The sequence below is a fragment of the Jaculus jaculus genome, chromosome 6 (assembly GCF_020740685.1).
Source record: "Jaculus jaculus isolate mJacJac1 chromosome 6, mJacJac1.mat.Y.cur, whole genome shotgun sequence".
In the NCBI taxonomy this organism is placed as follows: domain Eukaryota; kingdom Metazoa; phylum Chordata; class Mammalia; order Rodentia; family Dipodidae; genus Jaculus; species Jaculus jaculus.
In genome coordinates, this window is record NC_059107.1 from 43,137,755 (window position 1) to 43,155,760 (window position 18,006).

At 43.3% G+C, this 18,006-nt stretch overlaps 1 protein-coding gene across 2 annotated transcripts; it reads right to left on the reverse strand.

The window, feature by feature from the left end:
- Positions 1-9,550: 9,550 nt before the first annotated feature.
- Tex37 (testis expressed 37) lies at positions 9,551-15,823 on the reverse strand. 2 transcript variants are annotated; one of them, XM_045151559.1, is made up of 3 exons: positions 15,797-15,823; positions 14,872-14,964; positions 9,551-9,970 (listed from the first exon to the last, which is right to left on the reverse strand). In XM_045151559.1, exons 1-3 carry the CDS (start codon positions 15,821-15,823, stop codon positions 9,551-9,553), a joined length of 540 nt encoding a protein of 179 aa, XP_045007494.1. The 2 variants fall into 2 exon arrangements, with proteins under 2 accessions (XP_045007494.1, XP_004660561.2); XM_004660504.2 differs by having other exon boundaries at positions 9,551-9,973.
- Positions 15,824-18,006: the final 2,183 nt, after the last annotated feature.

Sequence of the window (18,006 nt, forward strand, 5' to 3'; positions counted from 1 at the left end):
TATGGACCCAGGTTCAATTCCCCAGTACTCATGGAAAGCCAGATGCATAAGGTGGCACATGTGTCTGGAGTTTGTTTGCAGTGGCTAGAGAACCTGGCATGCCCATTTTCTCTCTCTCTGTGTGTCTCTTTTTCTGCCTGTTTCTCTCTGTCTCAAATAAATAAATAGATGAAATATTTTTTAAAAATTATCAACAAGCCAAGCGAGGTGGTGCATGCCTTTAATCCCAGCACTCGGGAGGCAGAGGTAGGAGGATTGCCATGAGTTTGAGGCCACCCTGAAACTACATAGTGAATTCCAGGTCAGCCTGGGCCAGAGTGAGACCCTACCTCGAAAAAAAAAAATTCTGAACAAGGGTCTCACAAACAGAATTCAACATATTAAGAAAATCACTGTGGTGATTCATTCCGGTGTTCCCCATACACTTGGGTGTACTGAATGCTAGGCTCCCAACTGATGGAGATTTGGGAATTAACGCCTCCTGGAGGCAGTGTATTATTAAGGCTGGGTTTATGGGAATTATAGCTGGTTTCCCCTTGCCAGTGTTTGGCACACTCTCCTGTTGCTGTTGTCCATCTGATGTTGGCCAGGAGGTGATGTCCACCCTCTGCTCTTCGTTTTCCCCTGCCATCATGGAGCTTCCCCTCGAGTCTGTAAGCCAAAATAAACCCGTTTTCCCCACAAGCTGCTTTTGGTTGGGTGTTTTCCGCAATCAATGTGAAGCTGACTATAACAGTCATCCATCATGACCAAGTGGGCTTCACACTGGAATTGTAAAATTAGTTCAACATGTGCAAATTTGTAAGTGTAATGTACCATATAAATAAACTTAATGAAAATCACATGATCGTCTCAATTGATACAGAAAGGGCCTTTCACAAAGTCCACCATGTCTTCATTATAGGAATAAAAGGAACATGCCTCACAATCATAAAAGCAATGTATTACAAGCCCACAGCCTAAACAATACCCTCTAACATCAGGAATGAGACAGGGTGCCCACTCTTGTCACTTCTGTGCTGCATAGTGCTCAGAGTTCTCACCAGAGCATTAAGACAAGAAGAAGACATACAAGGAATGAAAACAGGAAGGGAATAGAGTGGCTCCCTGGTCGGGGGCATGACTGGCACTTAGGATGAGGGGAAAAATGGAAAAGGAAGAGTTCAACTTTTCCCTGCTTTCAGATGACTTGATTTTTACACTTGAAGATAGAATCTACAAAAAAAAAATTCTAGAACTAATAAATACTTTCAGTAAAGTTGCAGGATACAAAATCAACAAATAAAACTCAGTAGTTTGCTGGTGGAGGTGGAGAGTGCACACCTTTATTCTCAGCACTCGGGAGGCAGAGGTAGGAGGATTATTGTGAGTTCAAGGCCAGCCTGGAACTACAGAATGAGTCAGCCTGGGCTAGCATGAGACCCAACCCTCCCCCTGCCAAAATCAGTAGCTTTTATATACGCCAATAATGAACTTTCAGAGAAAGAAATCAAGGAAACCATCCCCAAAGCAGCTGAAAAAAAAAATTAAATGTCTAGAAATAAACCTAAACAAAACTGTGAAAAATATCTCCAGTGAAAACTTCAAGACAATAATAACAAAAAAGAAATTAAACAGGTTAATTGACGATGGACATACATTCGATGCTCCTGGACTGGAAGAATTAATATTGTGAAAAATCACCACAAGTTATCTACAGATTCAATTCACTGCCCTCAAAATTCCAATGCCATTCCTCACTGAAATGGAAAAAATATCCCAAGAATTCATAAGTAGGCACAAAAGACAAAAGCTGTCCTAAAGAGAAGGAATATAGCTGGAGTTACCACAACACCTGATCTCGAATTATACCACAGAGCAACAGTGACAAGGACGGCAAGGCTCTGGCACCAGAAGAGACGTGTAAGCCAATGGATGAAAAAATAAAATAAAGGCCAATTACTAAATAGGCTAATGAAATGAACAGATAGTTCACAAAAGACAAAATACATCTGGGGCTGGAGAGATAGCTTAGTTGTTAAGACTCTTGCTTGCAAAGTCTCAAGACCAGAGTTCAATTCCCCAGTACCCACATAAAGCCAGATGTACAAGGTGGCACATGTGTCTAGAGTTTATTTGCAGTGGCTGGAGGCCCCAGTGCACCCATTTTTTCCTCTCTCAAACAAATAAATAAACCATTTTTTTTTTAAGTTTAAAGAAGAAAAAGAAATACATGGGCTAGAGAGATTGCTCAGTGGTTAAAGGTGCTTGCTTGCAAAGCCTGAGGGCCCAGGTTCAATTTCCTGGTTTCCATGTAAGGCCAGATATACAAAGTGGTGCAAGCATCTGGATTTTGTCTGTTGGAGCCCTGGTGTGCCCACGTATTCTGTTAAACAAATAAATAAGGCAAACAGGCATTGTAAACCATTGAGCCATCTCTCCAGCCCCAAATAAATAAATACTTTTTTTGTTGTTGTTTGTTTGGCTTTTCCAGTTTGGGTCTCACTCAAGCCCAGGCTAACCTGGAATTCACTAAGTGGTCTCAGGGTGCCCTGGAACTCATGACAATCTTCCTACCTCTGCCTCCCTAGTGTGGGGATTAAAGGCTTGTACCACCATGCCTGGATTAAACCAATATTTTTTAAAAGAAGGAACACAAATGGCAATTAAGTGTTTTAAAAGTGTTCAACATTTCTAGCCATCAGGGAAGTGCAAATCAACACCACCTTGAGATACCATCTGACCCATCATCAGAATGGCTATCATCAGGACCACAGACAACAAACGCTGGTGAAGATGTGGGGAAAGAGGAGCCCTCATTCTCATCCACTGTTGATGGGAGTGTAAACTGGTACAGTTGTTTATAGAAATCAGTATAGAAGTTCTCAAAAAATTAGAAATAGCCAGGTGTGGTGGCACATGCCTTTAATTCCAGCACTTGGGAGGCAGAGGTAGGAGGATCACCATGAGTTCCAGGCCACCCTGAGACTGCATAGTGACTTCCAGGTCATCCTGACCTAGAGTGAGACCCTACCTCGAAAAAAGAAAATTAGAAATAGAAGTGCATATACCCAGCTATCCCACTCCTGGGCATATGCCCTAAGGGCTCCACACTTTACTACAAAGCTGTTTGCACATCCAAGTTCATTGCTGCTCTATTCACAATAGCAAGGAAGTAGAATCAGCCTGCCTTCCCATCGACAGATGGGTGGATAATGGAGATGTGCTACATACACACAACGAGCTTCTACTCAGCACTGTAGAAAACACTGTGAAATTTGCAGTACATGGAGAGATCTGTATCCACATAAAGCCAAATGCACAAAGTAGCGCATGTGTCTGGAGTTCTGTTTGCAATGGCAGGAGGCCCAGGCATGCATATTCTCTCTCTCCTTGGAAATAATAAATAAAATACCTTTGAAAATTAAGTGACCCAAACTCAGAAAGACAAAAATTACATGTTGTGTCTGATATGCAGCTCCTAGCCTGGCATGTATGTATGCATGTATGTATGTATGCATGTATGTTTGTATGTATGTATGTATAGGGGAGCAAACATGGGCAAACCTATAAAAGTAGAATGCTGACCAAGAGTGAGTAGAGAGAGATGAATAGGAAGAAGGAGGAAAGGACGCGTGTGACATGTAAACAGAAGTAGGGTACTGCAGGGGAGGAGATGGGAGCATTGAGAAGAGGAAAGCTATTCAATGGAAACAAATTGTATTTAAAAATGCCAGAATGGGCTGGGCGTGGTGGCACACGCCTTTAATCCCAGCACTCGGGAGGCAGAGGTAGGAGGATCACCGTGAGTTCAAGGCCACCCTGAGACTACATAGTAAATTCTAGGTCAGCCTGAGCTACAGTGAGACCCTACCTCGAAAAAAAAAAAAAAAGCCAGAATGAATGATACATAAATCTCTGTATGTTAACTGAAAGAAAAAAGAAAAGAAAACATCAAAGTAGAGGGAGGTCTAGTTAGGAAGAAGTGGTTCCGTGTGGGCCAGAGGGGAACCGATACATTATACACATCCAACATCAAGTGAATCAGCTGATTGAATAGCCTGGGATACTGGAACAAAAGACCACATTGGGGACTAAGGTGTCAACAGATGAACTTGGGAGGAGAACCTTGAGCCCAGAGATGGAAGCCATGGTACAGATGGACAACTGGTCCCGACTGCACATTCTGGACTGTTAGATGAGATGGGAAGCAGTATGTTGATCAAAGTATTGTATTTTTTTGTTACAACTTACCCTCTTGCCTAGCTGATTCACAGTCACATGATGTATGAAGTTTCAATCAATAATGGACCACATATAGGCTGGTTTTAAAAAAATATTTTATTTATTTATTTATTTGACAGAGAGAAAGAGAGAGAGAGAGAGAGAGAGAGAGAGAGAGAGAGAGAGCGGAAGAGGCATATAGAAAGGGAGAATGGGCACACCAGGGCCTCTAACCAATGCAAACAAACTCCAGACACATACGGCCCCTTGTGCACCTGGCTTATGTGGGTTGTGAGGAATCCAACCAAGGTCCTTAGGCTTCACAGGCAAACACCTTAACTGCTAAGCCATTTCCTCAGCCCAAATGCTGGTTTTGTAAGCTATTTCCTAGAAGGATATTGTAGGCATTGAGACCACACTCCTGAAGTTCAGTAAGTACATATGATGGCATTTACACAATGATGAAATTGCCTAAAGCTTCTCAGATTTTGTCCCCATTACTAACTGATGATGCACGGCTATATGCATTTACATATGCTCTACTGAGTAAGCAGCATGAATCAATGACTTCCAAACTGTTACACTGATTGCTGCAAGGGTATGAAAGGTAAAAAGCCTAGAGAAGATTGAGAGAGAAAGCTATTCAATAACACCTCAAGTTTTATAATCATACTAAATACCTAGACAACTATGAAAAACATGACCCCCCCAACTTTGTAAGTGTCTTAGTCTAGTTTCTATTGCTATAACAAAATTTCTGAGACCTGATAACTTATAGAGAATAGAAATTTATTTGGATCACAGGTCTGGACCTGAGATGTCCAAGAGCGTGGTGAGGCATTGGTAATGCTTTCTCGCTTCTTCAAAACATGGCAAGACAGGACAGGGTGCCAGCTCAGGCCTCTTTTCCTCTTTTTAGAAAGCTACAACCACTGCCATGACCCACCCTCATGATCTCCTCTGATCTTATTTACCTCCCAAAAGGCCTTACTTCAAATACCAGTAATATATAAACTTGGGGGAGGCAGAGGATTGCTGTGTTTGATGTCAGTTTGAGACTACATAGTGAATTCCAGGTCAGCCTGGACTAGAGTGAGACCCTACATCAAAGAAACTAAAAAGAAAAAAACAGGACTGGATAGATGGCTTAGTGGTTAATGTGTTTGCCTACAAAGCCAAAGGATCCAGGTTCAATTCCCCAGTACCCATGTAAAGCCAGCTGCATAAGGTAGTGCATATGTGGTGGTTTGAATCAGGTGTTCCCCATAAACTTAAGTGTTTTGAGTGCTAGGTCCTCAGACTCCTGGAGGCCGTGTATTGTGGACTATGGGTGTTATAACCAGCTTCCTCTTGCCAGTGTTGGGCACACTCTCCTGTTGCTATTGTCCACCTGATGTTTGCCAGGAGGTGATGTCTACCCTCTGCTCATGCCACTGGTTTTCCACTGCTATCATGGAGCTTCTCCTTGAGACTGTAAGCCAAAATAAACCCTTTCTTCCCACAAGCTGCTCTTGGTCAGGTGTTTTCTGCCAGCAATACAAAGCTGAGTGTAACAGTAAAATTGGTACCAAGAAGCAAGATTGTTATTGCTAGAAACATGATGATGTGACTTTTGGCCTTTTGGAACTGATTTGCAGGAAGAATGTGAATAAATTTGAAATGTTGGCCTAAAAGATACCTTGTAGGGCTGGAGAGATGGCTTAGCGGTTAAGCGCTTGCCTGTGAAGCCTAAGGACCCCGGTTCGAGGCTCGGTTCCCCAGGTCCCACGTTAGCCAGATGCACAAGGGGGCGCACGCGTCTGGAGTTCGTTTGCAGTGGCTGGAAGCCCTGGCGTGCCCATTCTCTCTCTCTCCCTCTATCTGTCCTTCTCTCTGTGTCTGTCACTCTCAAATAAATAAATAAAAATTAAAAAAAAAAAAAAAGATACCTTGTAGTACTCTAAGTACAACTTGATGGGTTCGGGTCTGAGTTGAAAGACCTAAATGCAGTAAGAAATATGGACTGTGGGGTTTGGCTTATGAGGGGAAGAAAGAACTTTGCTTGGCGTGGGCTAAAAGCACGTGTGTGAAAGGCTTACTGTTATGCCCATGTCCTGTGAACTTGTGCAGGGTTGCTTTGCATGTAAATGGACTGGGGGTGTTGGGCCCTGAAAGGCCCAGGTGTGAGGCCTAGTGGGACTTCCTGAGCCTGGCTAAAGTTTGGCGACCTGTCTCTGGCCAGCTAGGGCTCAGCAAGACACCTAATGGCTTCTGGCCTGCCACCTCCGCATAGGAGTTGGACTTATTTCAATAGTCATAGTTTACTATTGGCCCTCACCTTCCCCCACCCACCCGTCCTAAAATCCCCGCCTTCGTCCCCAACATTATATAGACACCTGCTTACAACAATAAAGCGAGTTCCTGTGAGTTCCGGCTTCCACAAGACTCCCGACTTAGTGTGCTTTTTCTCCGGTGACTAGGAGACGTTCTGAGTCGTCCGACGCTCATCTTCCTCCTCAACCCCTCGGGAGGAACCAGGCTCAGCACTACCTGCCCGCCGGGGAGGAGCCCGGCAGGTGTGAGCAGGAGGAAATGGCACAAAAAGACATGAAATCTTTGGGCTGAGACTGCTGCCCATTTAGCTGCAATTGTTTGCGCGATTACAACCGTTGAGAGTGGGTCAGCTGACCTGCATTGTGGCAACAGGAAGAATGCAGAGTCTTTGGAAGGAGCCTGAATGCTGAAGGCGTGTCCTGCTATTCAACGTCTGCTTTTTATTCCCCTGGATTAACAAGGTGACAGCCCACCTGGTACTCTGGAATATAACAAGTGCAGGAAATAGAGGGTCATCGAATTTACAATTTGTTTTTTTCAAAATATGGTCTCACTCTAGTCCAGGCTGACCTGGAATTCACTGTGCAGTCTCAGGAGGGCCTCAAACCCTTGGTGATCCCCCTACCTCCGCGTCCTGAGTGCTGGGATTAAAGGCGCACACCACCACGCCTGGCTCTGCAAATGGTTTTGTATTTTGGAAATGGCCATGGGCGGTGTAAAGCAGTCTTGTTGGAGTGCCTGCATGGAGACACTATGGAGCCATGAGGATGAACCACTGGTTGCAGCAGAGACCCAGTGGAGATTGTGCCGGGACTATGGGATGGCTGCCGAGGAGAGCTGCTGGTGGTAGATGAAGTTCCCCAGAGACTGTAAGCAGCCTCGATAGAGGGGAGGAATTGGAATTCCAGAGACCCTTCATTGGTTAGAATTATCAGACTTGGAGACTTGTCACTGGTTAGAGTTGTTAGATTTGGAGCTACAGAGTTTGATGTTTGCCCTGTTTGGTCTAAATCTTGTATTGGCTGAATATTTATTTGCTATGCTACATGCCATCTTTTGCAGTATGAAAGTTTATTCTGTGCCATGATGGTTTTCTTTGGTGGGGGGGGGATATTACCACTCAGCTAAAAGGCCTTGGGCTATGGGAATGTTTGAACACCATTGGAATTGATAAAAACTATGGGGACTTTTATTTATTTAATTTTAATTTTTTTTTTGATTTGCTGTTTCTTAAACTTTATTTTTGTTTATTTTAGAGAGAGAGAGAGAATGACAGAGACAGAGAGAGAATGGGCATGCCAGGGCCTCCAGCAACTGCAAATAAACTCCAGATGCATGAGTCCCTGTGCATCTGGCTTACTTGGGTTCTAGGGAATCTAACCAAGGTCTTTTGGCTTTGCAGGCAAATGTCTTAACTTCTAAGCCAACTCTCCAGCCCCACTTTGGGCAATTTTAAAGTTGGGCTGGATGCATTGTATCATGGATGGTTATCAGTTTGTGGGGGCCAGCAGTGGAATGTGGTGGTTTGATTCAGGTGTCCCCTGTAAACTTAAGTTTTTGAATACTAGGTCCTTAGCTGATGGCATTTTGGGAACTGGAGATTTCTGGAAGCAGTGTATTGTTGGGAGCAGGTTTATGGGTGTTATAGCCAGCTTCCTCTTGCCAGTGTTGCTGTTGTCCCCCTGATGTTGGCCAGGAGGTGATATCCGCCCTCTGCTCATGCCATCAGTTTTTCCTGCCATCATGGAGCTTCCCCTCAAGTCTGAAGGCCAATAAAACCTTTCTTCCTACAAGCTGCACTTGGTTGGGTGTTTTCATTTTTCTTTTTAAATTTTATTGACAACTTCCCTGATTATAAAAAATATCCCACGAAAATACCCTCCCTACCCCAACTTTTCCCTTTGAAACTCCATTTGCCATCATATAATCTCCCCATCTCAATCAGTCTCTCTTTTATTTTGATGTCATCATCTTTTCCTCCTATTATGATGGTCTTGTGTAGGTAGTGTCAGGCACTGTGAGGTCATGGATATCCAGGCCATTTTGTGTCTGGAGGAGCACATTGTAAGGAGTCCTACCCTTCCTTTGGCTCTTACATTCTTTCTGCCACCTCTTCTGCAATAGACCCTGAGCCTTGGAAGGTGTGATAGAGGTATTGCAGTACTGAGCATCTTTTTTTTTTTTTTTAATATTCAAGATATTAGCAATTTAAAAAATATATTTTATTTATTTGAGAGAAAGAGAGAGAGAAAATGGACATGCAAGGGCCTCCAGCCACTGCAAACAAACTCCAGATGCATGTACCCCCTTGTGCATCTGGCTTACATGTGTCCTGGATAACTGAACTGGTATCCTTTGGCTTTGCAAGCAAACACCTTAGCTGCTAAACCATTTCTCCAGTCCCCCCCACCCCGCATTTTTTTTCCTGTTGTTGTTTTGAGGTAGGGTCTCACTCTAGCCCTATCTGACTTAGAATTCACTATATAGTCTCAGGGTGGCCTTGAACTAACAGCGATCATCCTACCTCTACCTCCTGAGAGCTGGGATTAAAGGCGTGCACCACCATGCCCAGCTGGTTGGGTGTTTTCTGCCCACAATGTGAAGCTGACTGCAACATATGCATTTGGAGTTCATTTGCAACAGCTAAAGGTCCTGGCATGTCCATTTTTTTTCTCTCTCTCTCTCTAACACATACACATATAAAAGTAAAAAAAAAGTTATTTAAAAAATACATATGAAACAAATTCAGGTGTGTTGGCACGTACCTATAACCCCAACACTAGTAAAGTTGAGAGGAAGAAAGAAAGAAAAATTGCCACAAGATCAAGACCAACCTGGGCTACACAGTGAAACCCTGTCTCAGTTTCTCCCCCTTCTCTCTTCACTCTCACCTTCTGTATAGGATGCTATAACCCAGGACAAATATGGTCTCAGTATTGTTGGAAGATCCTTCCAGGTTTATTTTCAGTTCTTTCCCTGAGCAGTGGCATGTAGTTTCCACATGCCATTGGAACAGCTGGTGTTCGCACACTTCTTACTGGTAAAAGGGCATCAGGGGCCCCCACCGATTCAAGATGGGGACCTTGACTCTTTGGTGACTAGGACAGGGGCATCCAGGCAATAGAAGGTAGCCTTTGCCCACATGTGGGGCAGGCTGATGCTCTGGCTCCAGGAGACATGGAAATTCAGGTCTCTGGTGAAGCCATTGGGGGTTTCCCTGGGACAGGTACAGTGCAAGAGACTGCGGGTACACAGAATAGCAGGTAGTGGTGAACCAGCAGTCATCTTCCACTGGGGCTGCAACATTTTGTGATGGGAAGAAGCCAGGGCGCCCCAGGTCTTTCGCAGTCATGTGAGGTCTTTGAAAGGCAGGGTAGCCATCCTCCAGTCTGGGGTTGGGGCTGCGGATAGATCTATAAAACTCTTTGTCCCGGAGTTGGCGGTAGAGCTTTGCCTGCTGTGGAAACAAATAACACATGAATGGAAGGCTGAGAAAGGTGAAAGATCCAAGCAGAGTTCATTTGTTCTTATTAAACAAAAATATGGGGACTTCCACTTAAGATGGTGGCATAGGAACCATGCCAAAGCAGCCTAGGGGAGAAAAAGGCAAAAAAATAAATAAATTAATTAATTAAAAATTAAAAAAGCAGCAAAATACACTCTTCTACTAAAAGGTGAGGTGTATAAGAAATAATCAACAGCAGCAGAGAAGGAGGGGACATCCAGAGCATCCAGGGCCCGCACAGGCCGGCAGAAGCGGCTCCAGCAGCAGCAGCACCAGGTCGATGGGGCCACACCTGCAAGGCTCGGCTTGAGCCACAGGAAAAGCCGGGTGAGAGGATTTTCCACTCACACCAGAGCTCCTCACAAACTCAAGAAACATGGAGGACCGCAGAGACCAACAGAGGAGCAGATCACGGGGTAGAGGATCACACGGACCAGCGGGAGAACTAGAACCACCTTTCATAGGCTTCCCTCCCTCACCACCAGAACAAGTGCTAGCAAGCACCAGAGACCTGGGGAAGGGAGCTCACAGCACCCAGCACCAGTGACCAGAGCAGCGATCCAGTGACCCAGCCAGCCTACTGGAACCTACAGTGCACCAAAGAGGGACTCACGCAGGAGCGCAGCATAACTGAGACCAAAATCATCCCAAAAGGTACCTGGGATTACACCAGGTCAGTACCCACCAAATAAGCCCAGTATATAGGCTTGAATCAGAAGTGCTAATTGCACCTTCCATATCGGGATAAATTACATGTTAAATATGATGGATGGTCAGATTTGCCATTCTTAAATAAGCTATCTTTTGGACTTGTTCTTTGTTGCTTCCTGATTTATAGAGGCTTTGTTTCCTCTTCTGTTGTTCATTAGGGAAGGGTCCCACTTGGTCACAAGCTGACCTGGAGCCCTCAACAGACCAGAACTCTTATCCTCCTAGTATGGAGAAACACACATCTGACTGACGCTTTGTTAGAGGATTTTATTGTCATAATAACTACTCTTGCATAAATACTCTGTGCTGTTTTTATTGAATGTGTACATTGTTTAGTTAAATTTTAGAATCTGCCTGTATTTTGTTTCACTCAGCCTACTTGAATACTCTCATAGCAGGCAAACCCAACACCTAGGGTCACTTTTGTAGATCTGAGTCTGAAGAGCCACACCTAGCACCTTAAAGATCCTACCTTGAAAATATATAAAATCAGATTGATTGATACATCTAATAATACTGCAGCTAACTAGAAAATCTAAGAATTAAATTAATCCAAGATGCAAAAGTATAACACAAAAAACACAAGAAATCAAAATAATATAAATTCACCAAAAAGTATTAATGCATCAGAAATGACCTCCAGTGAGAATGAGTTAGAGGAAATATAATAAGAAAGATTTCAAAAGAATGATTACAAATATGCTCAAAGAAGTCAAAGAGGAAATCAAAGGAATCAAAGATGACACAGAAAACCAATTTAATGAAATAAAGAGGTCAATACAAGACATAAATAAGGCAATAGAAATAATAAAGAAAAACCAGTCAGAATTACTAGCAATGAAGAACACAGTCAATGAAATAAAAAAAAAAACTCTGTAGAAAATCTCACCAGTAGAATGGATGAAGGAGAGGACAGAATATCTAAACTAGAAGACTAGGTGGCAGATCTAATATAGTCCAACAAAGAGAAAGACAAACTAATAGGAAAGTATGAATGGGAATTTCAAGATATTCAGGACACTATGAAAAGATCAAACATAAGAATTCGGGGCATAGTAGAAGCAGAAGAATTTCACTCCAAAGGCATAGTAGGCGTTTTCAACAAAATCATAGAAGAAAATTCCCCCAAATTGGGAAAGAGATGCCAATGTAAATACAGGAATCCTTTAGAACACCAACCAGACAAAACCTGGAAAGAACCTCTCCTTGCCATATCATAATTAAACTACTGAACATACAAACCAAAGAAAATATATTGAAAGCAGTTAGAGAGAAAAATCAAGTTACCTATAAAGGCAAGCCTATCAGAATCACAGCAGATTACTCAACACAAACTTTCAAAGCCAGAAGGCCTTGGAATGATGTATTCCAAGTTCTGAAAGATAACAACTGTCAACCAAGGTTACTTTATCCTGCAAAGCTATCCATTCAAATAGAGAAATAAGGACATTCCACAACAAAAGCAGGCTAAAGGAGTATTTGAAGACAAAACCAGCTCTACAGAAAATAGTTGAAAGAATCCTCCATGCTGAAGAGAAAGAAAAGCACACATATAAGGAAATTGGAAAAAAAAAACAAACCCATACTCAAATACTAGTTAATATAAGGGAGCAAAGGTAAAACCAGAAGAACTACACAAAAATGGCAAAAACATATACACACCTTTCAATATTATCTCTTATTATCAATGGCCTCAATGCCCCAAAGACATATAGGTTTGCAGACAGGGTTAAACAGCAGGATCTTTCAATTTGTTGCCTCCAAGAAACTCATCTTTCTACAAAGGATGGACACTATCTTAGGGTGAAAGGTTGGAAAATGGTGTTTCAAGCAAATGGACCTAGAAAATAAGCAGGGGTTGCTATCCTAATATCTGACGTTAGACTTCATTCCAACATTAGTGTGTGGTGGTGCATGCCTTTAATCCCAGCACTTGGGAGGCAGAGGTAGGAAGATCACTGTGAGTTTGAGGCCACCCTGAGACTATATAGTGAATTCCAGGTCAGCTGAAGCTAGAATGAAACCCTACCTCAATAATAATAATAGTAATAGTAATAATAATAATCTCTGAAACTGCTAGAGGAAAAAGTAGGAGAAACCCTTCAACATATTGATCTTGGCAAAGCAATTGCTCAGGCAATGACATATAAGCAAAGGACACTGTGAATAAAGCAAAGTGGCAACCTACAGAATGGGAAAAAAATCTTTGCCAGCTATACATCTGATAGAGGATTAATATCTAGGATATACAAAGAATTTTAAAAAATTAAATAATAAGAAATCAAACAACCCAATTAAAAAATGGGCTATGGAACTAGAGTGTAGAAGTGTTCCTCTTTTTCTACATCCTTGCCAGCATTTATGGTCATTTATTTTCATGATGGTAGCCAACGTGACAGGAGTGAGATGGAATCTCAATGTGGTTTTATTCTGCATTTCCCTGGTGACAAGGAATATAGAACATGTTTTTAGATGCTTATATGTCATCCATATTTCTTTTGAGAACTCTCTAGATCATCCTTCTACAGGTACATTTCCAGTTTTCCCAGCACATTTGCTGAAGAGGCTGGATATCCATGACCTCACAGTGCCTGACACTGCCTACAGAAGACCATCATAATAGGAGGAAAAGATGATGACATCAAAATAAAAGAGACACTGATTGAGAGGGGGAGGGGATATGATGGAGAATGGAGTTTCAATGGAGTGTGGGGAGGGAGGGTATTATCATAGGATATTGTTTACAATCATGGAAGTTTATAATCAAACAAAATTTAAAAATTTGACTAGAGTCTTAGCAGTTGAGGCACTTGATTGCAAAGCCAAAGGACTAAGGTTTGATTCCCCAGGACCCACATAAGCCAGATGCACAAGGTGGCATATGTATCTGGAGATCATTTACAGTGGTTAAAGGCCCTAGCATGCTTGTTCTCTTTCTCTCTCTATCTGCCTATTTCTCCCTATCAAGTAAATAAAATAAAATTAGCCAGGCATGGTGGTATACACCTTTAACCCCAGCACTTGGGAAGCAGAGGTAGGAGGATCGCCATGAATTTGAGGCCACCCTGAGACTACATAGTGAATTCCAGGTCAGCCGAAGCTAGAATGAAACCCTACCTTGAAAAAAATAAAATAAAAAACTTAAGTTCATGTCTTCATGTTAATATCTACAATGGGAAAATACTGAAATGATACAAATGCATGTATAGTGAAAAACAAGTTGTATTCCCACTCTCTTTCTCCCTTGGTTTCTACTTCCAGAGGAACCTCTATTTTCCATGGACTTTTTTCCTTTCTAGAAATATTTTATGTACTATAAACATATTTGTGTGTGCTTTGGTTGCAAGATACTGAGAAATAAACCTACAGCTGAGATGGAAGCCCTCTCCCTGATGACTAGCTGTCACATGCTGGAAAGAGCTCTGCCGGCTGCTGGGGGAGAAAAGTCATCAACAGTCTTAACCAGCAATGGACCTTCCATGCTACACAAATGGCCTGCCAGGTAAGATGTGCCCACTAGCGCAACAGTGGCATGACTGTTATATGGGTAACTACCTGCTCTCTGATTGGATTTGAGACCTGCTGCATGGGAGGGAATTCATGCCTGGTATTGGAAACAGTCAAAAGTCTATGGCTGAGTAGGTCATAGGACTTAGGGGGAAGCTAATACTGTTGTTTGCTTAAATGGATATGGTGTGCCCATCCAATTGCCTTCTAAATGGTTATGCTTATACACATAGTTTTGGGCTGTTTAGCAAAAAATAAGTATCAAAAAAATATGAAGAATTCATTTTTTTTTTAAAATGAAAGCCAGGCATGGTGGCATAGGCCCTTAATCCAAGCACTTGGGAGGCAGAGGTAGGAGGATCACTATGAGGTTGAGTTTGAGGCCACCCTGAGACTACATAGTAATTCCAGGTCAGTCTAGACTACTGTGAGACCCTACCTTGAAAAACAAAAAGCAAACAAAAGCTGAACAGTTTGTTTAAAGGACTACATATAAGACAACTTTTGTTGTTGTTTAGTGAATTCCAGGTCAGCCTGGTCTAGAGTAAGACCCTACCTCAAAACACCAGTGAAACCACATTAAAATAAATACATCAGGGGACAATGGGATGCACAATCATGAGCGCTCTTACCTCTTGCGGTGTGACCTTAGAGTATTTGTGCTTCCCATAGGGCTGATAGTCAATCATGTACGAGCTTTTGTACATGTCTAAGTCCACATGGCCCTGCAGGACAAGGGAGAAACAAAACAAGAGCTCAGTGCTGCCATTCTTCCATGTAAACCTTGTCATGGCTTCTCATTGTCTGCAGGACAAAGACCAGATCTGGGGGCCTTGCATTGGGAGTTGTTCACAACGAGGCTTTTGACCCTTTGACATTCTTCCTCCTCTCATAGTTTTTGTGCTCGGCCTTATGGTCTCCAACCCGCACAAAGGCTTGCCCATGCTCCTATCTCCTGATGGAAACGCACCTGTCCTCCTCACCAACCAACCAGCTCCTGCACGTCTTTCCAGATCCAGATGGAACGTTACTCCTCCAAAACAACTCTTCCACCTGTTCAGTGTCCGCCCCTCTGAGACCTACACCCTTCCCCCTGCCTCAGTGACGCACTTTGTATCTCTCCACGGCAGCACTTACTGGAGTGTACAGTCAAGAACTTAATGAAGGGGCTGGGAAGATGGCTTAGCAAGTAAAGGTGCTGGCTTGCAAAGCCAGCTGCAAGAGACCCTGGCATGCACACACACACACACACACACACACACACACACACACACACACACCATGCAATTAGAGAGGAGACTAGTTGGGAAGACAAAGGAATTTAGTGGGAAGGGAGGAGGGTAACGGGGGTGAATGGGATCAAAATATTATATTATATTTATTATAGTATATAGATATATGAAATTCTCAAAAATCTAAATAAAATTGAAAAAAGAACAAGTAAATCATTCCAGAAGGATGGCCAGAGGGAGTCCCAACTAGCACTCCTCTGGAGTTCCTTGCTGAGCCTGCCTCACCTTGAGATGGCCACAGAGAACAGTAACTCACATCACTCACCTTTCTGGGATCTATCACATGTGCCATGGCCAAGGACCTAGAAAGACACACCAGTTAGCCCTGCTTTGCTTCAAATATCCTATAATCCTGACAGCTGAGTCAAGCACACTGCGTTTACTCTAGGATTGTCCAACCAACGTGAGGTGGAGGTGCTTTGTATATAAAATGTCCCCATATACTCAAGTGCTTGAAGACTTCATTCCCCAGTTGGTGTGGCTAGTCAGGGAGGGTGTGGAACCTTTTAGGGTGGAGCCTTGCCGGAAGAAGTATGGCCCTGCGGCAAGACCTTGAGGGTTCATAATCCAGTTGACTGGGTGTTCTTTACTTCCCCTCTGCGGATAGGATCGTGTGCCTCCAGCTGTCTACTCCTGCCGAACTGTAAACTGAACCTTTAATCCCAGCACTCAGGAAGCTAAGGGAAGGGGATGGCCATGAGTCTGAGACCAGCCTGGGACTATAGAGTGAATGCCAAGTCAGCCTGGGCTAGAGTGAGACCCAGCTCAAAAAAAACAAGCTGGAAAGAAGTGACCGGAGTGTTCAGTACTGCAATATCTTGATCACACCTTCCCTGGCTCAGGGTCTAATGTGGAAGAGGTGGCAGAAAGAATGTAAGAGCCAAAGGAAGGGTAAGACTCCATATAGCATGCTCCCCCCAGACACAAAATGGCCTGGATATCCATGACCTCACAATGCCTGACACTACCTACACAAGGCCATCATAATAGGAGGAAAAGATGATGACATCAAAATAAAAGAGAGACTGATTGAGAGGGGGAGGGGATATGATGGAGAATGGAGTTTCAAAGGGGAAAGTGCAGGGAGGGAGGGTATTATCATGGGATGTTTTTTATAAACATGGAAGTTGTTAATAGAAAAACTTGAAAAGAAGAAAATCCCTGTAAGCAGAAATATTTTTTTCTTTCCTTAAGCTGCTTCTGGTTAGGTATTTTGTCCCAACAAACTGATATGCTGTGGCCCACATGCAGCCCTAGATAGTTCTTGAGCATGAACCAAAGATAATAAAGTCATATCAGGTCACAATGGCACACAAAATGAATGCTCCAGCTTCATGGTTGGACACCTCTGCTGGGGAGCCCATTTGTCCACATGTCTCCTTGGGATCCCACCCTGCATATTACCCCGTCACCCATAGCACTGATGGAGACACTGAGCGTACATGGAGGAGTAGACAGGGTCCCTGCGACAGAGGGGCTGCAGTGGGATCTCAAGAGGAGTTAGGACTCACTGCTAAAATACCAGATTTGAGGGCTGGAGAGATGGCTTCGCGGTTAAGCGCTTGCCTATGAAGCCTAAGGACCCCGGTCACAGGCTCGATTCCCCAGGACCCACATTAGCCAGATGCACAAGGGGGCACACGCGTCTGGAGTTTGTTTGACGCACCCATTCTCTCTCTCTATCTGCCTTTCTCTGTCTGTCTGTCACTCTCTAATAAGTAAATAAAAGTAAAAATAAATAGATATCAGATTTGAAGCCAGGAGTGGTGGCTCACACCTTCAATCCCAGCACCTGGGAGGCAGATGTAAGAGGATTGTTATAAGTGTGAGGTCACCTCAAACTATATATTTAATTTAAAAATTTAAATCCCAAGTCTAGTATGGGCTAGAGAGACCCTACCTCAAAAAAAAAAAAAAAAAATCGGACTTGCCTCTCCAACAGGTAAATGCAATAGTAGGGCATGTCAAGTCCTGGTAAATGTTTAACCACTACATCTGGGTGCTGCATATGCCCTGATGTTATAGCATTTGTTAATTCCTGTGGCATAATGCCCCACCATGGCCCACTTCAAGCCATCAACATGCCACTGATACTGAGGTGAACATATGCACACAGAATGGACTCCTGAGTAGGTATGAACCAGGACTTGTGCTACCTGCAGAGGCCAGGTCCAGGCCTAAGGTCAGCCATCTGAGTTCAGAAGCAGGACGTCCAAAGCAAAGAAAGTGGCGAGGGGAAGCTGGACGTGATGGCACACACCTTTAATCCCGGCACTCAGGTGGCAAAGGTAGGAGGATCGCCATGAGTTCGAGGCCTGTCTAAGACTACATACTGAATTCCAGATCAGCCTGAGCTAGAGTGAGACCCTACCTAAAAAAAAATAATAATTTAATATTTTAAAAAAGAAAGTGGCGAGGGGACTTGGGAAATGGGTAGAGGAGATAGGTAGGTGGATCCTCAGTACTCATGTAAAT